Genomic DNA, 23,736 nt, shown 5'->3' on the forward strand with positions numbered 1-23,736 from the left:
GCTTTCACAACTGGCACAGCTGGTGTATGGGTTAGAGTGAGGGTTTTGCTTTTGGTTTGGATTAGGGGTTGGCAACCTGCATGGCCACTGAATCCAGCCTGCGAAGCAAGGGGGCTTTGATGGCATTTTGGTGGCAGGGAGCTTCGCCTGTGTTGTGGCTGGCCAGCTGGAAGCGTCACCCATATAGCAGCTGGGAGGCAGGAAGGGCAGCCCAGTCCTAGGCCAACCTGCCTCAGACCAGTGGTGGGTTGCAAAAAGATTACAGACTGATGGCTTGGATTATTAACAATATTACTTTGCAATGGGGGCACAGATTAAACCACCTGCATGCTGATAATTCTCCAATGCATTTCCACATTTTTTCCATATTTTAAGTTACCTCACAATTCATTAGGAAATAAATCAGAGTAAGACAGCATAAAGAACTATGGAATATGTCCCAGGAAGTCCTAAAGATATGCGTGCACAGGTGAGAGAAAAAACAGCAAAAACACTTAACTGAGCATGGCTGCTCAAGCTTAGCCAAATCTGGTTGCCAAATTTGTTCAGGTTCAGGACTTCTCTCAGGAAAAAGTGACATGTAGTTGTGCAGGTGAGGGTGAGAGGTATTCTACTTTTCATGTAGCATCCCATAAGTCAGTTATATGGAGGTTACATTACATTTAACTTCAGTGAGTTCCAGTGAAGTTAATTACCCAGTGGGCTGCTTGGACAATACAGATATAAGCTTCCATTTTTCATGTAGTATGGGGCTCCCTTCATCTCTCCTGTGTCTTAGATAGAGGAGGAAATGCAATGGGACTCTGACATCAAGGCATGCTCCCTGTGCAAACTACACAGTTAAAAGGGCAACACTTCCTTTAACCTATCTTTAAGGTAAAACCCAGGGTCATTCCTAGTAGAATTGTCCTTCTGGGTAGTTTTAAGATTACTCTCATTTGGGTAATGATTTATCCATGATTGGTTTAACAAGTTGAAACTGTCACATTTAACCACAACTATGATATACATCTGTGTCCATTTCCAGGTTTGCATAAGATGTGATAAGTGTTGACTATACTATCTGTTTTCTAAAGAAACTGGAATCTTGAATGAAATGTGTCATTTAGTTTTCCAGTGCCTCAGAACATCATCTAATTCTATAAAAAACATTATCTAAATTAAAATGGAAACTCTGAATTAAGGTTTTAAGATGAAAGATTTTATAAAAAAGGGGTAGAGCTGCGCAGACTATTTTCTATGATAATAGGACTATGCGTTTCAATATTTTTTCACTATTTTCCCTTCAAAGATTCAGCATGGAGTTTCACATTCCTTAAAGTAAACATACATTTGGATATAGCAATTGTTTAGGTTACATGTAAAAAAATCTTCTAATTTCCAGTTCTACAAACCCAGTGAGAACCAGACAATCTATTTACATATTTAATTTTTCATACATCTGCAGGCTAAGGTGGGTCCTCAGTTTCAGCTGTGTAAAATCACTACCTTCAAGCCAAACCCGGAGCGTACAAAAGAGAAGAGAATCCATCGTATATTCATAGTATTGCTAAACCAAAATACGTATCTTTAGAAAAAAATGTTTCAACTAAAGCAGACACATTTGTGAGCTGAACTCAAATAAGGAACAGCTCTGCTGAATGAGAAGTTTATAAAACCTTTCACACACTTCAGAGTCCAATTTAAAGAATTTGTTTGATTAGTATAAGCTCAGACAATCCTAAGAGAACCATGCATCGCATAAAAAAGGAAAACTAAAAAACAAAAAGTAAACAAACAAACAAGAACCCCCACAGTCCTTGCCAATATGAGTTGGGTAAAAAATTCTTTCCTGACCCCAAATTTGACTATCAGTCTGCCCCAAAGTGTATAAGACCCTTCAAGAAGACACCTGAGATGTACTAAGAACTAGCAGGAGCACCAGCAGAGCCTGGGCAAACTCCCATCTGAAGCTGTGGAGTATGGCCAATGCTTTAGAGGAAGGCAAAAAAAACAACAACCCCCAAAACCCACTAGAAGCCAAACAGAGCATTCATGAGAAAAATAAATATCTGTGGTTCCTAATAAGTGAACAATGGAAGCCCTGAAGTATGGATCACCAGACACTTCCAGAATAGAGAAAGTGTTTCCTTTCAATTTCATCATGGAGATAACAAATACCTGAATCCACCTATCATACTGAACAAATTATTGCTCCAGGAACCCTGTCCTGTCACCATATCCATTCCATACACTTGACAAGCTTGATCTTGAAGCAACCTCTGCCCTCATTACTTTGTTTGGAAATCTGTTCCTAAACTTCACTGGATCAGGGTTAGAAAATTTTAAATTTCTAAACTAAATTAGTTCACAGCCAGTTTATAGACATTTAAATTTGTGATAGCATTGTCCTTAAACTTAGAAGAGCCACATGCCAGAACTCACTGGCCACATTCTTATTTTAGATTGGACTTCTAAAAATTAGAACTTCCAACCCCTTGAGATAGAGTGATGGCATTTGGGTTTTAAACCTCCTACTAGGCGTGTGCGAAATGGGCCATATTCGATTCGGCCCGAATTGGGGACAGTGATTCGATCTGTTGATTCAGATCACTGCTCCTGATTCGATTCAGCTGAATCTGAATCGGAAGATTCAATGCTTATTTGCAGAATCAGTGATTCGGCCATAGAGACAGCTTTAAATGTTTTTTCTACATACCTCGAGGTACCAGGTGCAGCTTGTGAACACTGTGATGCTACGACAGATGAAGCATCACACAGGAGCACTGGGGGGCCCTCACTTGCTTGGCTGCGAACCTGGAAGTGTCCACGGGGGAGCACACTTCTGGGTCAGTCTGGGAGTGTGGGGTGAGGGGGGAAGGGGAGGGGTGCGTATCCTCGGGTCAGTGATTGGCTGCAGAGGGAACCTGGATGCCTCCCCCTCCCCAGACCAAGGGCACCAGTCACCAAGCCCGGAAGGCGCAGGGGAATTCCCCTGAGTGCTCCCCAGTGGACCCAGAAGTGCTTCTGATCCACTTCTGGATCTGCTGCTGATCACGCTGGGGAGCCCCCTGAGCTCCTGTGGGACGCTCCATATGCCCCACCATCATAGCATTCATGAGCCACCTGCTACCTTGAGGTATGTAGAAAAAACATTTAAAGCTGCGTCTATGTCCGAATCTCTGAATCTTTCCGAATCTCTCTGAATCGATTCAGAGGGTTCCGATTTGATTTGGAGAGATTAAAGGGTTTCCTGATTCAATTCGGATTTGGCCACCAAATCGGGTAGAATCTCCGCTGAATCAAATCAGGGACTGAAGCTTTGCACAGCCCTACCTCCTACCTTATAAACTTGCCCAGCGCATACAATGTTACTGATTTAGGAACACATTCTGATATTGTTCACATACAGGATAGTAATATGACCCAATAATCAAGATATTTTAGTGAACCATTCACAATTTTCACTATGCACCAGAGGCATCAGCTCAGCTATTTCAACAGACACTTAGAGAAATGGGCGCACCTAGAGCAAAAAAACCCACTACAGTTAAAGCTATAATTATTTTATAGATTTCATAGACATTAGAGCTGGAAGAGACTTCATAAGATCACTGGGTCCAGGCCCTTGCCCAAGGGGCAGGAAGTCAGCTGGGGTCCCAGCAAGGTAAGCATCCAAATGTTTTTTAAAAATGTCCAGAGTAGGTGCTTGCACCACATCTGGGGGGGGAGTCTGTTCCAGGCCTTGGGGGCTTAGACAGTAAAGAAGTTCTTCCTTAAGTCCATCCTGCAAGACCATTTTAGGAGTTTGTGATCGCTGGACCTTGTGGTGCTCTGGTGAACAGGCATTCCCTCAGATCCTGATGCACACCCCTTATGTACTTATGTACCAAGTCGTCTCTGAGCCTCTGCTTTTCAGGGCTCATAGTCTCTCTCTGTAAGGCCTGTTCTCTTGCCCTCTGATCATGCACGTGGCTCTCCTGTGGACTCTTTCAAGAATTGGATGCAGTACTCCAGCTGCAGCCTCACCAAGCCCGAGTACAGCAGGAGGATGATCTCCTGGGTCCTGCTCAAGATACATTGGTAGATGCAAGACAGAGTTTTGTTTGCTTTGCCAGCTGTGGTATCACATTGGTGGCTCGTGTTCATCTTGTGGTCAGTCATGACCCCAAGTCTCTTTCAGTCAAGGTGCTAGTGAGCATAGCACTGCCGAACCTATAAGTGTGATGCCGGTTTCTTTTCCCAAGATGGAGTACCTTGCATTTCTCTGTATTGAATTCCATCGAGTTTTCATCCGCCCACTTTGTAAGCTTATAGAGGTCAGCCTGGATCACCAGCCTATCCTCAAGTGTGGACACTCTTCCCCAAAGTTTGATGCCATCAGCAAACTTAGCCAGGCCGCTTCTGACACCAGTGTCCAGATTGTTTATGAAGACATTAAAGAGTACAGGTCTATTAAAGAGTACAGGTATAGACTCCTATTTTTACGTTTAAATCCCTCAAAACTCTAATTTTGGATCTACATTTACACCTGATCTTCATACAGAAAATACTTATTGTTGGAACATAAGCAAACTTATATTATGAGCATACATGAAGGACAATGGTGACTGCTAAAATCTGAAGTAGAACACTTAAACTAAGAATTTGCACATCTTAATTCACATATGCACACAAACATATAGCATTTAACTAATGTTCACTAAGAGTATTTATGAGCTGAAAGTAGGGATGTATCAATGTATATACACCTTTTTTTACTTTTACTTTTGCACTTTTGAAGATTTGGCCGTAGACTTGATATGATGCACACCACAACTTAAACAGAAATTATGATTCTGAATTTGGTTGTAAAAATCAGAACAGCTACACTAGAAATTACTCCAGATTTATGGTATAAGAATACACACACAGGAGAATCTGACACTTTTCCCAATATTGTGAAGTGCTGATTATATTTGTGTGCTGATTCTATTACATGCTGATCATGTGCTAATCATATTATTCAAATGCTGATTAAATTTAGTTTTAGTCTAGCTAAAAACATAAATTTATGCCACAAAGTATTCTGAGAATTGCTACTTTCAAGACACCTCTACAAACAGACAGAGACATACAAATGACCAGACGAAATTTTTAATGTAAGGTTATACAGACTTTACCTTGTTTGAAGTGGCCTTTTCAGGTTTTTTTAATCCAGAGTCACTTTCAGAGTCAGATTCTGATTCAGAACCTGAAGAACTTTCCTCTGTTGAACTAGATCCTGATTCAGAGGACCTGGAGGTTCTCTTTCCTTTGGAGATCATCTCTGTTTTCTTTTCAGTGTCATCTGAGTCACTGTGTTTAAAAAGAATGTGCTATTTTAAAAAGTGAAAAAACACTGAAAAATATCTGGTGCAAGAAAAGAAGCCAAGACAGAGGGGTCAGCGCTCAGAAAAAGTCCTAAACTTTGTCCTTCCAACACTTTATTAAAAGTAGGTTGGAGTAACCAATTTCTCATGACAACTGAAACCTAGCTAAGATGGCATAAATAGCTAATGTATCAATAAAATCATATAGACAATGTTGTAGCTACCTAAATAATGTACCGTATGTCACAAAGTACATCAACTGCATAAGCAAAAATCCTTCCAACAAAACAATGAAACAGAAGAGGTCATAAAAATAATAAAGCAGTGGTAATTAATAATTCAAGAGGGAATAATGCTTGGCAGCACTATGTTTATAGCACTTTCTAAAAAAACAGTGATTCTTTTAGACTGTGCAGCTTTCACACTATTTAACCTTTGGTTTAAGAAACCTTGATTGATTTCCATTTTTTGTGCAAAGTAACTTTCACTGAATTAGGAGTTGTTCATTGATGCTTTTAAATTAAACTAACTAGAAAGAGAAATATTTATAAAGTAGTATTGGTCCAATATAGGAATGTTATAACACACTGCAACTTAAAACAGTTCTATAAAATAAGGTAACATCTTTAGAGGCAAAGATGTTGTGGGTGATACCTTTTACTGGATCAACGCCATGATTGGAAGAGACTTGGACAGGTTTTTGAAAGTGTATTTGAAAGTCTGTCTAAATCTATCCCAGCCGTGTAGTTGGCTCAATAAAAGATCTTGCTCTCAGAAATTCTTGCCTCTCACATATTTCCTAAACCATCATGTCTAAATATCACTCCAGCACTACCAAGGCAACATCTTGACATCCTAGCTCAGGGCTGTCCAACCTTTAGGCCACATGCATCCATGCAGCCTGCAGGCCTATCCCAGCAGCTAGGAGAGGGCTGGAATGCTTGAACCATGCATGGTAAAGGAAGCCAAACTGCCCATGTTGCAGATGAGTGGTGTATGCAACGAGGGGAGAGGGAGAGGGAAGGCAGGGTGAGGAGACAGCTGCTGCGCCCATGGCAGGGACAGCAGGGGGTTGCCCATGTGACATGTGTCTGCAGGAAGGGAAAGCTGGGTTAATTTACGGGTGCATGGACAGGGAAAGGTGCTGGGCAGCCCACACTATGAGGGGACACCCAGCCACCCACATGGCATGCAGTCCCTGCAGGTCCTGGCCTGCTAGGCATATGGCCCCAGTATGCCTAGAAGCTGAGAAGCCCTGTGGTAGCTTATGCCAAAAAGAACATCTCTCAAAGAAACCCCTATGGATTTCTGGGTGTTCTCTCACACAGTAAAGTGCTACTCATCTTGACAAAATAGGACTCATATTGCAATTGTCCATAACCAGTGAAAATTGTAAGTAGGTTTTTTGGGGTTGGTTTTTTTTTTTGCTCACTATAGTGATATTATTTTAAATATTTTGTTTACTTGCATCTCAGACAGAGACTAATAATCAGGGATCCAGGTTTTCCATTCACCACAGAAAAATGTGGTAAAAACCCAGATTTTCTCATTTTAAGGAGAAAACCCAGGAAGCAGTGGGTTTCCCCTTGCAAGCCAACAGAGTTTCAGCCTACAAGAGCAGGAGAAGGGCAATCAGACAGGGGATGCCATGTGCATGTGAGCACTTATACATGCACATGGCTGTCAGGGAGCCCAGAGAGCAGCTCTCTGAAGGTAAGTCTGGTTGGGGGGAGGGAGAGGACTGAGGCCTCCATAGCAAGGGAGGGAGGGAGTTCAGCAGGGCTGGGGCTGGGAGTGATGCCCAGCTGGGGCCTAGGGCCAGAATGCATGGCCACAGGGCCTAGGCAGGGAGCGGGACAGGACTACAGGAGGCTCGTCCAGGGGGTGGGAAAGGGGCTGGATCCCCACCCCTGCACGCGTTCCCAGAGGGAGATGGCGGGACACATGCCCCCCAAATTTGTGCATGGGGTGGGGGTGGGCTTCCCGCTGCATGCTTGGGGCTCCCTGCCCTGCTGCTCTCCCCCCAGGGCCTCCACTGTGGTAACACTGAGCTTCTCTGCCCAGCTCTGCTCTTACCTGCTGGGTCACAGAGACCCCATGGGGAGGGCAGCAGGATGGGGGGCCCAAGCCCACGTCTGACCCCCCCACCCCACAGGCTCCTCTCTGGCTGTGCCACCCATGGAGTAGAGGATGGAGGGGGGCGAGGCTCCACACTCTGCTCCAATGCAGCAGCCACTGCCTTCCACATGTGGCAGCCAGGGCTTGAGTGCTGCTGTGGGGGGCAGAGGGCTGTGGACCTAGGTCCCTAGCTCCATAGCTGTGTCAGCTGGGGGCCCCTCCAGCAGGGCTGTAGGGTAGGGAGCTGTGGGTGGGGAATAAAGGGCACCAGCAGGGCTCAGGGTGCTGTGGCTTGGGAGTGAGGAGCAATGGCATGGGCAGAGCACTAGCATGTGAAGGCTTTTCAGCACCACAAAGCAGTGAAGGGAGACAGTTGCAGCTGGACCCACACCCTGGTGAGTGAAGGGGGCAGGGGGAGCTCTGATTTTCCATGATAAAAACCCCCAAATCAAATGCCAAAATGTATAGGTATTTAGAATTAATTTTATGATAGTGATTGAAACACTGGTAGGCTGCTTCTTAACTGCTTTAAAACTGTAAATATATCAATAAAACATTGTGCTCAACTGATACCTATATATAGTGGCATTTCATTTTTACCACAGAAAAATACAGATTTTAGGTTTTTAAAATGAAAGAATTTCCCTTTTTTTTTTTTAAATCAGAGGAAACCAAGATCCCTGCTAATAATTAACTTGCCAAAAGAAAGAAAACAATATTCCCCCCAACACCTATTAAAATACAAGCAGTAAAGTTTCTACTACCACACAGGATGTGGCCCTGTAGACCAGTAGTTTATACTTTGAAAAAAGGCATTTCATGCTATGGATACTATTCCTCAAACAAGCCTCCCTCTTATAAGGATTGCACTTTGAGGTATTAAAGTGAACAGATAAGGTCTATAAACAATAAAACAAAACCTGATTGCTTTAGTGTTATGGAACTACAGGGTCCTTTGGATCCATTTCTGTATTCTAAAAACTTGGGGGGGAAAGAGGAGGGGTGAGAAGGTAACCATAAGCATGTATTATACCACGCTAGTTTCAAGATATGATTTTATAAAGGGACAAAACTAGAAAAGAAAAAATGAACTGGTAAAGTGTTTGGAAAAAACCCCAATATTCCCCAGAATTTAATTTTCTGAAGCAAATACGATGTCTACTTATTAAAAGGAAGCCATGGTAACCATGCTTAGGCCACGTAAGAAAGTTGAAACCTAAAAATATAGTTTTCGGAACCGAATAGTATTGCTTCTCAAGACAGTAGCTTTAAAACCTCACAAGAGGCACTACAGTTGCACAACAGCATATCTGTGTTCTCCAAATGAACGGGAAAGAAAAAGAAAAAACCTGAAATAACTTACCACAATTAAAAGGCACATATACTTACTTGTGAGACCACTGATGATAACAGAATTCCCTAACTGATTACATCTAAAGTTTTTTCCTAATTCCAGCGCAAACTGATGCCAGCAAAACACATTGCTATTTCCCTATTTAGTAGAATCCAGGGAATCTACCCAGCAAAATTTGTATCAACGAAGAATTCACCGTGATCTTGAATATTCTTTTGTTGTAATAAGAAATGCAAGTTGTTTTGAACACACACCGCTTTCAGCTTTAAGATAAGATTTTTCAAGATAAAAGTATTATTTTGTTATGCTTCACTCAGTTTTGATGGGTAATCATTGTTTACCTTACTGCTTAGAATTTCAGATGTTAATCTAATGAAAAGAATTTACTGGTAACTAGCTTTTTAACTTTGCAATGATGAAAAGCCTGTATTAATTTAACCTACAGATTTCATTTGTTCTGAACAGGAAAAACAATATAAATCACTTTTAAAATCATTAAATCCTGACTTAAATTAATAAAGTCATAATTAGGGCATTATGCTGTGTTTGTTATGGAAGTGGCAGGGCGAGCTGCTTTAATTACTGTCTGTAATAAAAGGAGCAGAGTGCGTACTGCACCCCAATCAGTGCTGTCAGCCACGACTGAGCTGAGCTGCAAACTCATCAACTGAGCTGGCAGCAGGCTACAGAGTAAAGGGCGATCATGTCTGCAGAGGCCACTTGCTGACAGCAGTGAAAGAAACAGATTCATGCAATCCAAGGTATTAGCCCCAATTACTCAAAATTTTAATGATATTTTAATACATGATAATGCTGTTGATAATAGGCAATCTTAAAAAGCACTAACACTTAAAATAGCTTATGACCGTCTCCCTTCACAGCCTTTGCCTCTAATATTTGGATCATAACCTTTTGAATATAACATTATTTAGAAAAATCAATTGTCTTAGTTACATAATGGCAAAATGTTGAAGGACTTAATTTTAACTCTCAGCAAAATTGCTGCAAAAGGTAATTAAGTGTTTCATACAACTGCTTGATCACTTACTCTGCTTCCCAAGGTTACATCAATTTTAGGAAGCCACCCCAAGATTTTGCTAAAGTTAGATATAAAAGCCAAGCATAAAAGCAGTCCAACTAATGAAGAGAACCAAATACATTAAAAATATATTAAAACAGGTAATTGCATTCCAAAAGGTGGGTGCAGATATTAGAAGCTAAATCATAGGAAAAGAACAACTTAATCAGGTATTCAACCAAGGTTGAAATGCTGTATCCTCTCCTTTGTCCCCCTTCCCCACCCAAAACACAATCCAACACATTTACCTTTCCTCACTTGTTTCAGATTTTTTCTTTGTTCTACCTTCTTTGCTGTCCATTTCACTATCACTTGATTCTTCACTGGAAGAACTTCCACTGCTTTCCATACTGCTTCCTTCTTCCTTGTCTTTTTCACTTTCACTACCAGATTTACTCTCTGAAATGTAAACACCATAACTCTATCTTTTTTCCCCCCAAACACCATATATTTACTTCCTAGAACAGCCCAATTTTTTTTTTAATCATTTTATTTACAGATCCACTTCACAGTTATACCTGGATCCAATTAACTGGAGTCAAATTAGACTATTTAAAAATATTCTTTTACCTTAATATCAATGATGTTTTGCTATCTTTAAAATCTCTTTGTTTGCTGTACCTGTTTGAATTAGGACTAATTATATTAATTATAGCTGGATTTTTAACAATATCCTCCAAAATTACCTGCAAAAATTAGGACTTAGAGATGACTAAGTCCTCTAGCCCATCCCTTTGCTCTTTTGCAGAACTATTCTCTATACTAATTGCCTTTGTATTTTATTTAATCTATTCCTGAATACCTATAGAGTTAACGATTTAACCACCAACTTAAACAAGTTATTCATTCTCTAATTGACCTTATGGTTGGAAAATGTTCCTAATGTCTAAATCGAATGTATCCTTTTCTAGTTTCAGTCCATTACTTCCAGCAATACAACCTTTAAGCACTTCTCCTCTATCATAACCTCTATTTTCAGGGGGAAATTATAAACTTGGATATGAAAACATCTTTCTTACTGTTCAATTTAGCATATATGCAACACAAATTCTTCTAACTCTCAAATGCCAAACATCAAGACCCTGATTCCCCAATTGCTTAAGCTATATGGCAATCTATAGGAAATGTCAACCTCATGGATCTGTTTCTCAAAATTTAGGTGACCAAAAAATCATTTACCTTTATCATTACAACAAAGTCTATGCAAATAGAAAAATTAGTAAAACAAATTCCTCTATAGGAAGAATGTAACAAACAAAATTTTGCCTCTAGAAGATCCAAGGTAAAATCTACTGAAGTGAATTTGTACTTCAGCACAAATCACTTATCAACAAGTCAACACATTATTAAAATAAACAATTTGGCACAAACCAATTAAAATGTGTAGGGTCTCCACCAACAAAGTAAATTTGTAGATATTTTTAGTCCTACATATTATGACATGGGAGAGTTGCAAGTTATCAGTAACTCTCAATTGACTTTATGTTTAGTAAGAGTAGTAGCTTTCCCAGTTATACTAAGCTAAAAAAAAAAAAAAAAAAAAAAGCAAAAACCATGATTTACTCACTGAAATGGCATGTCTGCAGATATTATCCACATAGTTATCAACTGTATCTGTAATCAAGAAACTTAAGCTTTTCAAGTTAAGCCCCATTTCCTCATTTATACCTGAATTCTGGGAAACATTTTTTTCACTTCTCCTGTTCTAATAATACCATGTTTTGAAGGCATGGTATACTACACAAGAGACATGCAAGTTAGTGACCAAAATACATACCAGTATCACTGCTGCTAGCAGATTCATCCTCATCTTCATCCTCAGAATAAAACTGTTTAGTAGGCTTCTCTTTCTTCGCTTTGCCTAGAAGTCCAGTCCATTCTTTTGTCTGCAAGTGAATTTCAACATGATACTCGCAAAAGTTTCTGTATAAACTTATGAGAATCATTTACCTTTGTAACATAGGAGCAGAGACACAACATGGTAAAGAAAGCTAATGGGATCAAAGACTGTTTCCCTAGACAGGATTATAAATATGATAATGAAAACCATTATTGCACTATTATTATTTTTAACCTTGAGTACTACCACAAGTTCTTGACCAGGGTAAGGTGACCATATTAGGAGATCACAAAAGGTACTGCAAAAAGGATCATAACTACATTTGCAGGCCATAAAAACCCCCTTACTTCTACAGGAGATAGAAGTGTTGCTGACCTCAGCTTAGCAAGAGACCTGAGAAAATAAAGTGCACAGGTGGGCTTATATACCACCTTTCTGACACCCAAATCAAGTTTTAGGGGACAGTGAAAAAGGTCAATTCTTTGCTATACTCCCCCCACTCTCCTCCCCTCCCCCCCAAAACCCCCACAAATAAAAAACAAAGGCTGGTTCCTTACACTATGCAAGCTTAAGTACCCTTAGGACAGTTCTGGTTTGCTTCACACTGCAATACCTCCTCTAAATGACAAATTCTTACACTCAAGGATCAGTAAACCACATTAGTGAATTGAGAAAGATGGAGTAGCAGAGGACCTGTGAGGAATTCTTACAGGCCAAGGGAAAAAAAAGTCAGAACTAGCTAAGCTAGAAGCATGTTGTAAGTCTGTCGGGCAGTGATGTCAGTGATTTGGAAATCGCATCAGAATTTGGAGGAGCTATGATATACCAAAGGATCTACAGACACAGAGACTTGTAAAATTTTATTTCAACATGTGCAGTTATAGAAATTTTCTCCTCCAAGAAGTTTCAAATTCTCTACCTCCCAACTAATGCTCCATGTAAACCAAAAAAACCAAACTATGAATATTTTCTCGGATATGAGCAGGCAAGGTTCTTTGGGTAGATGTGATATCCTTTATTAGAACAACTGAGTAGTTGGAAAAAAAATCTTTGCAAGCATTCGGGCACAATCACCCTTCTTCAGGGATAGGAAGTGTCTGCTGTTCTAAGACTCCAAAGAATTTCTGAGACTCCAAGGAATGTTCTGAGATTCCTTGGATATGAATGCTCTGGAATGCATAAATAATCTGTTCCACATCCTAGCTATTTTTGTTACGTCTCTGGTATCACACACACACAGACTACTAAAGACAGCAAAACTAGAGTTTGAAAGGAATTTTCCTTGAGGTTACTGGGAGATGGCCATCATATTCACAGCTATAACTGCTCTGGGTGATAACAGCAGTGCTGTAAGTAAGGGCAATGGCTACAACAACCAGCTGCCAACAGCAGAGCAGCCAGGAGAGCAGTGGCAACAACAGTTACTACTTTTGCACCCCTAGTACCCTCTGCCTCGCACATGCATGTGCACACAACACACACACACACGCACACCAGCATCTGGGCCTAGTGCCCCAGTCATGCCCACTTAGTTAAGCTACTGCTCATGTCCGTCTTGAGGCTTATACAGAAATACATAGGTGCATCTCACAGGATTACTTTCCTTGGGCTACCAGACAAAATACCTTTACTAGTATCTTCTTAAATAAAGATAGTTTCACATCCTGTTCTATGCTAAGCTCTAAGCCAGAACTGCTCTTTCTGAACTAGTTTTCCCTATGCCTTTCTCAGCCATGTATCTCCATTTTTGCTAAACAAAAGCAAATAGAACATTTAGCTACTAAAAAGGAAATCCCACTGCTTTACTAAGTCATACTATGCCCTAGCTTTTGCAAGCAACCTATCAAATTCCCTCATTTACCACTACACATCACCCCTTCTCACTACCTCTCTATTGCGTCACATCTAAACAAGTCTGTACATTGCCCACATCAGGAGACATGTTTCTTTCAGGATTTTTTCTGTTTTTGGAGCTGTCTCATATACCTCTGACTGACCCTTTAATGTCATGATTTCACCACCCCACCAAATGGTATTTTTAATAGCATTCACATACACTATTTAAGGCATCTAAAATGGACATGTGGACTTTGTTTGCTCTTGTTTATAATACTTTATTTTCTTCTGTTTAGACTTATACTTAATCAAATTTGTATTATTTTTTTCAGATATATTTTTAAGATAAATGAGATGGACAGGCATTTGCTTTACTGGAACCCCCGCATCATCTACAATCAAAATGCTGCTGCTCAACTAACAAGGCATGTATGAAACTCATAACAACACAGGAAAAGGTACATTCATCTAAGAGGAAAACACATAAGGTACCCTAATGTTGGAGCATTAGGATACAAAGAATGTGAAGCATCTAAATATTTTCCCCATGAAAAAAAATCTTTAAAATATGGATGCTTCCTGTTTCCAACACAGACTAAGTAAACTAAATAGATTATACATAAAAATAGCAAATTAAAGTCATTCTGGAAGGAAAAGTCATTTTATGTTTAATATCTGGTAACAACCCAAATAAAGTTACTTTTCATTATGTCAACGTACCGGCTCAATTACTTCAACGTTTCGCACTGATGGGTCAGGCGCCACCTCTGGCCAACTGGATAACTCCAGGTACCCAGTGGCTTTGGTGTTCAGAATATGAGATAAGGTGCCAAGCTGGAAATGATCCCTATCTATTAAAAGGAGGGAGGGGGAAAATATACAAACAACGTGAGCACTATCACAAAGAGCAATCTTAATCAGGGCTAAAGGTAATTGGCATTATATTACCTCAAATGTCATGGAATAAATATAAACTAGGAAACTCTTCATAGGTCAAAAAACTGATTTCAGTCCATAGATTACAATAATCTCCCCCATAATGGTCAATAAAAAAGCTAATCAGTCAGTGTGTTTAGAGGTGTTGCTCTGAAATGTAGCTTCTCTAAAAATTACTTTACTGTGAATATTAAGAATGACAGCACAGTTAAACAATCCATATACATGTCTTGGCACAAACACATCCAGAATTTTAATAGATTTTCTTCAAAATGGAGCTGCTTTTACAGCTTCAAAACCAGGATTAAATAACTATGTGAAAATTAAGAATGCAAAATAAAGCTATATTTTTTAATTGAGAAGACAAAATAGTAATAGCAAAGTACACTGTACGTTAGCCCTTATTTTTAAAAGTACCTGGAAACCAAACCAGGAGAATTGCCACTTCCCAAAAATAAACTGAATTTGAATATCAGATTTTTATTATTTCAGTTTGATAAAGCATTAATAACAGTCACATTAAGATCACTCTATTAAGGTGAACAATCTTGCTGTGTGAATAAAGGTATTTTTCTCAATGGAAGAATATTCTTGAGACACACACCTATTATTCAAACCAAATTCAAAACCAACATGATAAAATTGATCAGTTTGTCCAGGATATCAGGTAAATACGATGTGTGCAACATACAAATCCTGCTTGCTGAAAAGCAAACAAGTAAGTCAAGTACATAATGTCTTCATACACTTGCATGTTAATCATCTATATTTGCCAAGTGACATTTTAGGCATATTAGAAACAGAATATGTTACTACATTCCTTCAGGTAATAAATATTCGGCAGATGACACTGGCAGTCATACCTTTAAAAGGAGACTCAAGCAATGGGGCAGGTTTCTGTGCCAGAAATATTTTTTTGGCATATTTGCTTAAAGCTCCACTCTTCTCATTTGGAACAATAAGCTGCCTAATAAATCTCGTACGGTCTCTGATGTCGTAGCTTTGATCATACTTGCCGAGATTTAATACATACTGGGTAAGCAATTTTGTCTGTGGGAAAAAAAACAGGACAAGAAGAGAATACAAGTTATTTATGATTATTGATAACTCTGGATAAACATATTTAAAGAGGTAATAAAAATGAATGGTTATGTCAAACAAATGTTGTTCCATAGGGAATATGCATTTCTAAAGCTGCAAATGGAATTTTGAAGCCAAAGCACATGTCCTCCTCTGTATTGGGGAGGTGAATGCTGAGTACTGAGAAGCAGCCATGTGCTAGATTATTAAACTGCTGAAGTGGAAAGAAAGGCATCATTAAAAAAATAATCATATATGGCAAACCCGCTGAAGGGTCTACGTGAGGATAATGAATGTGGAAATACAACTAAAAACATGGCACTCAAAACTTAATCGGAAAAATATGCAGGACATCAAAACATCAGAGGGTATTAGGGGGCTGGCAAACTGCTTCTGCTGAGGTGTGTTTTATGAAGAGATACTGTCCCTGGCATAAGCAGTGTCTGCACTCTGACTGCACTCAGTTACTTTACCCTGAATTATGACCCATTAAAGCAGACACATGAATCACTGAACTGGATTACTGCAAATTATTTGCAGTGCATTTAGCTGTTACTTTTTCATAAAAGCAAGCTGCTGATGCCCTCTAAAAACCAGGATAAAAGACTTCTTCCATTTTTTTTTCTTGGAGCTTAAAGCCTCCAGTAATCTCAGTCATTTATTTATTTATGTAAGAGAGCAACTTATATTATTGCAGCTTTTTACAGCATAACAGGATTTCCTAATTCGATGTCTGAGAATATTAACATACATTGAGTAATTTTAATAATTTACTTTAATTGTAAACCAGAGAAAATAAGAAACAAGAATGTTCTGCTACAAATATGTTTGCAGGACACCTTGCATACAGAACTAACATCTACAGCTAATAAATGCATTTAAAAGTAATAAACCACTTTTATGTTTTGTTTCCTAGGCACTAAATAAAAAAGAACAAAACATAATAGGACCTGGCAAAGAAATACATTTATGGTACACAAAAATCAAAATAAATAAATAAATGTAAAGTTTTTTAAATAACTTGTCAAAAGGGATTTTTTTAACATTGAAAAACACAACCTTGTATATTATTTTTTGCCATAAGCTTAGCTTTACTATTGTGCTATATTATAACAATAACAACTCGAGAGTTTTAATAATATAGCAGGTAAATTGACAATGACTGCCTAAAAATGACAGTCAGTAACACATTTCCTAGAGATTAATTTAGTTTCATAATTTCCATAGTTACAAAAAAAGATATGACTAAAGAATTTTCCATAGATAGAAGCATTTTTTATGAATGCTTTTAACTGATTATGATAAAAAAAATACAGGGGCAAAAAAATCAGATTTCTGACTTTATTAACTATAAATGGTATAAGTATATCATGTAATGTTATAGGTTGTAAACAATTTTAAAAAATTGCTAATGCAGTTTCTAAGGGTCTAAAGTATCCTGAAAATAAATTCTTTTTGCCCCCCTCCACAGTTTTCCGTGGACCCTCCTATTTGAATCTCTATCAGACATCTAAAGGAAGAATCTGTCATAAACTTATTCTCTTGGGGGCCTGTATGAACTCTGGATAAGAGATGATTTTCTTTGCTTTACATATTTTACACAGTATTGGTAACTCTATTATGGTGTACAGAGATATAACATCATAACTTAAAAGCAAACAGAATACACAGACACATGCAGGTACTGTGCTGTATAGCCCGAATGAGATGCACTGGCTGGAAAGGGAGTGTTTTCAGGTGCCAAGGGTTAAACAAGATCAGATTATCCCTTCAACAGCCTTTGCCATCAGGTCTCTTCTGTAAATTAAAACAAACCTCCTCCCACCTTGGCAGAAACCCCAACAGAATGAATCAGAGAAAACAGCATTTCACTGTGAATTGCCCCAGGGGCAGCGAGGGCCTCACTAGCAGGGAGAAAGCACTTAACACATTCTCGCACCAGTGCCAGTGAATGAATTTGGGTCTAGTACGATTTTGGTTTCTGCATAAGCAGAATATTTTAATAGAAAAAAGAGGGAGACATGACCCAAAAATATAAAATTAACCTCTTGTGCATCCTGCAGTCATAATGTGAATATAAGATATTTGTTCTCTTATGGCACTACGGAAGATTGCCTTGTCCTCAAGTTTCCTTTAAGAATAATGACTTAACTTGATCATCATATATAGCATTCAACATTAAAATGTGCAAGAAAAAGATTGACTTCTCTTGTCCTGTGGCAATAACTGAACATTTGTAAAAGAAAGAAAAAAAAAGAAGAAGCCTTTTCTAGCTGTACATATGGAAATAACACACTGAAATAATGGCTGTGAATTAAATAAAAGCAAAAAATAAAATTAATGCATAAATCACCTTTGCTGATGTATAGAACATGAACATTATTTGAGTGGGAAAGTCACTCTACAGGAATAAAGATAAGGAAGTATTGCAATACTGATTTGTAATATGATTAGAGAAAGCAACAGATATTTTTCCTACTGTGCATCATACCAGCACAGTTAAATTTTATACACCCACAAAGTATGTGTTGGGATAGATACTAATAATGTGGGAAAAGAGGATCTACTCTGCTTACATAATGGATATGTCCAATTTCTACAGTGCACCGGCAGGTGATTTGTAATAAAATAAAATTTGGGTTATTTATTATGAAAAAGATTCCTTCAATATGGTGTCTGGGACCTCCCTGCAGAAATAACCCCAATCAAAAAATAATGCTTTCATTAAGCTACTGGAATATACCCACCAGAAAAAATGGAAGTGGGCAGGTCGATACGTGCCTATAAATTCTCAGGTGGCACTAAAAACAGAAGTTTGATCATTTAACCCATTTTAGCATAAAACCTATTTGCCTATATCTGTCCTGTGGGAACATTTAAGACCTCCATGAATGGATAAGGAACTGACTCTGCCAGAGGGTGTACAGTCTGGAGAGTCTTGTCCTTTTGGGGTTATTTTTCCCCGCTTGGAAAAATAACATAGCACCCAAGAGGGGAAAAATAACCCCAAAAGGACAAGACTCTCCAGACTGGCACATTGGTTAACAGTTATTCATCTCAGGACATGTCTACTACACATCATCCTACAGTGATGTAGCAATACCCTATGTCACCATATGGTGTGCTACAGCAATGTAGTGATCGCATGGGTCTACACGTGATCACCAGCTTCATCACCATAGGGGTGCACTCCCCACTTACAGTGTGCCACTACGGCAATATAGCAGCAAAATTTACCTGTGTGCCATGCACACAGCACAGTAAACACCCATGCTGTGCTGTGCTTTAGTACTTTCAAAAGGAAATACTAAAGCATGGTGCCCTAGGGGGACAAAAACAAAGGCACCGGAGCAGCCTCCCATGGCAGGACCTGAGGCAGGGCTGACCTGCCCAAAGAAAGAAATGAAAAGCCCTGAAGTGGAGCCATTGCCACGAAGGACCGCTGGCAAGGTTCATCAACTGCTTTTATTGCCGGCTGGGAATGGCATCGGCAAATGACATCAGCAAAAACTGCCACCTGGCAGATTTAAAAGCTGGTGGTGGGGAAATGGGAGCAGGGGCAGGAGCCAGAGGGTGAAGCTGCTTCCTGGGTTGCAACTTAGTAGGGTTGGCAGCTCAGCAGGGAGCCGGACAGAGACCTGCAGGAGGGGTCTCGACCCCATTAAAAGAATTACACACCCGGCTCAGCAAGGCAGCCGGGCCAAGGAAGGACAGCATCGAGGGATCTCAAGGACCACAGAAGCTGGACCCATGAGTGGGGTGGGCAGAAGTCCGTAGTCCGATTATTCTGTTCTTCTCTTTTATTTTAATTTTGGAAGCTGCACAGAGCCCGGACTGGGGAAGGAACATCCAAGTGACTCTAGGTCAAGAGAGAGAACTGAGGCAGCACAGCAGATGCCTCAGAGGGAGAACAGCTAGAGAGACAAGGAAGGTCCCACACCCCGCTGCCATCCAGGGTAAAAAGGTTATCGAGGGATAGGCAGGGAGAGGACGAGAACATCAAACGGGACAGGCTGCAACTCATTATTCAGCAGTCCTGAGGGCAGGTGCATGGCTGGGGTGTAGGGGAGGTGAAGCCCCAAGAACACCTGCAAAGGGAAGCACCTGGCCTGCTAGAATCTGTGAGGAGGAGCCCCACCACTGAGGAAAAGAAGACAAAGTCATAGCAGGCAAGCGTCGGGGCCTCCCTCGGGGGTGAACGTGACCCACTGCACAAGTCCTGGGGATACACTGTGGCTGGAACCAGGTGTGCGCTCGAAGGTTGCTAGAGATTACCTATACAAGAGCAGGAGGGTGCACATGGTGCCGCAGTAATGTCACCATACGGTGATGTGTAGACGCACCGTCAGACACCCAAGGTCATCAATGGCAGGTTCATATATACTTCTGATGCATCCTTCTGCCCTTCTCACACATATATAATGAAATGGTGGGTCAGTCTCCAAGAGCTGCGTATAACTGCGTGCAGTTCTGGTCTTCACATCTCAAAAACATTGTAGAATTGGAAGAGGTACAGCGAAGGACAACCAAGATGATTGGGGTATGGAACAGCTGCCATGCTAGGAGAGACTAAAAAGGCTAAACTCTTCAATTTGGAAAGGAGAAAACTTGGGGGGAATATCGAGGTCTATGGAATCATGAAGATGTGAAGAAAATTAAATGGGGAACTGTTATTCACCAAGTTCCAGAACACTAAAACTAGGGGGCACCTATTAAATTAGCAGGAAGCAGGTTTAAAACTAACAAGAGAAAGTATTTTATTTTATTTTAGTTTGTGTAGTGTGTAGTTAAACTTGTAGAACTCATTGAAACATGAAGTTGTAGAGGCAAATAACTTAGCTGTCTAGTTAGCCCCCTTTTCTGACAAAGGATGAAAATTCATGGATGTAAAATCTCATTATAGCTATTAAACGGAAAACGGATGTATCCTCAGACACCATTAAACCAATGATGGTGGATGCCAGGGAGGGTAAAGAGGGGACAGCTGATTCTGGATATATCCTGTTTATATGCTCTCCTTTAAAGCAGTGGTGCTCAACCTTTTTATCCAGTGGGCCAGATGGGCTCAGGTCCCTCTGTGAACCGGATGTATCCAGTGGACCCAGGTGTGGTGGGACCCCATCCAGTCATCCGGAGTGGTATAGGGGGCAGCCCAGACAAAATACAGCTGTGTGTGTGTGCGTGGGGGGGGGGAGCTAGGGAGAGGCATGACCCAGTTCGGGGGGTGGGGGGGAAGGGCCGTGGCCTGGCCCCAACCTTGCTAAGTGGGAGGAAAGGAGACATGGCTCAACCCCATGGGGGCAGGGCCCAGACCAAAGCAAGTTGTGCAGGGGGAGGAGGCATGGCCCTACCCCAACCCAATCTTACACTGGGAAGGGGGTGTAGCCCAGCTCTGATTTGACCATGTGGGGGGAAAGTCATGCCCCAGCTTCAACCCACCACTCAGAATTTGGGATTTTGACAGTGGGGAGAGGTAACAGGATTAATTGCCACCACTCCCCTGCTGACAAATTTTCAGACCCTTAGGGAGCCCTGAGGGCTGGATTCCAAAGCTCTGCAGGATGCATTTCACTAGCAGACCAGAGTTTGAACACCCCTACTCTAACACTTCTAATACTGTCACTTTCAAAAGCAGGATTGTTGTAGGGCATGTTGGTGCCTGCCACGTTAAGGGCTGGAGCAGGCAGCAGCCAGGTGTTTGAGTAGGGCAGACATTTTGAAACCCAGGACAGATATAGGGTAAAGCAGCAGTTTGCTGCTGGCAGCTGGGAGAGAGACATCAGCCAGTGGAGCTGAAGCTCAGGAGCAGCTTGGAGGTTTATGGGCTGGGGCTATGGGGACGGAGGAGGCGCCCGGTCCTGAGCATGACCTAAACATCACACCCTGCCGTGGATGGGTGGTCTGATGGGGCTCCTAGTGGCATGGGAGCCCCCAGGAAATGCCAGGCCAGTTATCACCTCAGTCAAAGGTGGGTTGGGGTGCCTTAATAACCGCAGCTGCCACAATTGGGTGGGTAACCATGCAGTAGGGCCTGAGAAGGCAGACCCATTAAAAGAGTGTGGGCTAATTGCTCAGAAGCCTGACTTGAGGCACCCTTGACTGATCAATGCTGGGGCCAGGACCAGAAGGGTCAAAAGGGCCAGGGGCCCACTGTAAGGGACACCCAGAGCCAAGGGCCTGGGGTTCCAACGGGACTTGGAGGTGAGGCCAGGGCCTGTGTGGCCAAAGCTCCCGGGGGGGCACACCCAAGAGTGGGGAAGAGTGCAGGAAGCAAGCAGCCCAGAATGAGGGAGGAGTAGGCTACCTGATGGGAAAGGATCTAATTGGGGTCCAGACTAGAGTGTTATGGGGCCCAGTGTAGGGCCAGAGACATTAAGAACTGAGATGCCATCTGCGAGGCATGGGCTGCGGTGTAGAGGAGGTTTTTGGAATCGCAGATAACGCCCCCCCGACATCAGGGCAGGACATAGGCAGCCTCCCACCTGGGTAATCTCTTAATCATTTTCCATCAAGGCGTGGCAGGAAAGAGAGGTGGGCAGTATACAAGTTTGTTAAAACTAGCTTCTTGAAAACTAAAAGAAAGCTTGCAAGTCTCTTCTCAGTACCATAGGAAATAAGAAGATATATTGAAGACTGAAATTTAAAGTACTTGTCTGCCCATAGGGGCAAAGTGTTTTTAAAATTCTCTGCAGAACCAAGATATTTTGCTGTGAAGGCAAAGAAAACTATTATGCTCCACCTATATCTGGTAAAACTCTTATTTGCAGGCTGTACCATCTATGGTAAAAACTAAAATAGCGGAGACAATCTGATGTTGAGTTGTCTTTACATATGGGCTGGAGTTCTGTTGTAGCCATGATGGTCCAGAAAATATGCAAGAAGTTAAGGTTTTGTTCATGACAGCTTTTATTGGACCAACTATACAGCTGGGGGAGAAGTTGCAGATGTTAAAAACAAAAACTAAAACCATGCTTTACCAGAAGAAGCAGTGTGTTACTTCAATCCGGCTCTGCAGCATCTGTATAGATTGGGCACTTCAGCAGGGCTTTTTGGCATTTTTAACTAAAGCTATTAGATAAAAGTGACAAAATGCCCCACCAAAGTGCCAAATCTTTAAAGATGTGAGGTGAGCCAGGTCCAACTAATGCACTGCTTCTTCTGGGCATGCACACACTCGGCATGGGAAAGCACGAAATTTAAAATAAAGCACTGGGTTTTTCTTGTTTTTTTTTTAAACATCTGCAAGCACTATAAATGCCCTCTAGGTCTGGGAAAGAAGCAAGTGCAATGTAAGCTTGTCATAGATTTCCCCAGATGGGCACTTTCTTGGTATATCTTGTCTTGTCTGGTCTCTCTGAGTACCTCATGAAACCACTCCAAGTGTAGCTTCAAGGGGAAGGGAGGGAAGGTAGGGGTGTGTGTGTGTGTGTGTGTGTGTGTGTGTGTGTGTGTGTGCGCGCGCGCGCGTGCGCGCGCAGGGTGCAAGTGCTGACTCCTCCCAATTCAAAAACCTCAGCTTTTTAGTCCCTGACCTACCCTGGCTGTCCGTGGCTATGCTTGAAAGCGCTGCTCTCTAGTTCAGCTTTGGGGACAAGACTAACTTTTCAAAGAGGATTAGAGTACACCCCAAGTTTCAAGCAGCAAAACAGACAACTCCTCTTTATTAAAGGCATTTGTTAGGGGAAAATCAACAGAGCAAGATGTGTCTATCTCCTCCAAAGGGTTAAGCAATCACCTCTGTCCCCAGCCTGCACAACCCTGACCACTCCATGCAAAGTTATCTCAGCTGTTCTCTCTCCAGTCTGTACAGCTCAAGTATCTCAAATCAGCCCAGCTGTTCCCTCCCTTCTGTCTGTCTTCAGATGCTTCAACTGCTGGGTTGAATCCTGCCTTTTCAAGCTGCTAATTCAATGTAATCCTTATCTCTCTCAACCCCCTTAACAGGTGCTGGGTGTCACCCCCAATCCCACCTTGATGAAGTGTCAAGAAGGCTATTCAAATAGATTTGGGTCTAGAGGAGGGCCACTGGTATGGCTGAAGGCCTCTGTGGCCAGCCCTATGAGGAGAGGCTGAGGGACCTGAATCTCTTCAATCTCCGCAAGAGGAGACTGAGGGGGGATCTTGTGGCTGCCTATAACCTTATCAGGGGCCACCAGCAGGGACT

The 23,736-nt window shown here is 41.3% G+C and overlaps 1 protein-coding gene across 1 annotated transcript in view; it reads right to left on the reverse strand.

Moving 5' to 3' along the window:
- AP3B1 (adaptor related protein complex 3 beta 1 subunit) overlaps positions 1–23,736 on the reverse strand; it is a 344,453-nt gene that overhangs the window by 111,408 nt on the left and 209,309 nt on the right. The window contains exons 15-19 of the mRNA XM_019518249.1: positions 15,356–15,542; positions 14,277–14,407; positions 11,658–11,766; positions 10,129–10,279; positions 5,142–5,316 (exon numbers count right to left, since the gene is read on the reverse strand). Coding sequence (XP_019373794.1) covers positions 5,142–5,316; positions 10,129–10,279; positions 11,658–11,766; positions 14,277–14,407; positions 15,356–15,542 — 753 coding nt within the window. The remainder of the gene's footprint in view (positions 1–5,141; positions 5,317–10,128; positions 10,280–11,657; positions 11,767–14,276; positions 14,408–15,355; positions 15,543–23,736) is intronic.

Source organism: Gavialis gangeticus, unplaced genomic scaffold (genome assembly GCF_001723915.1).
Source record: "Gavialis gangeticus isolate Ggan-Ray unplaced genomic scaffold, GavGan_comp1, whole genome shotgun sequence".
Taxonomy (NCBI): Eukaryota; Metazoa; Chordata; order Crocodylia; family Gavialidae; genus Gavialis; species Gavialis gangeticus.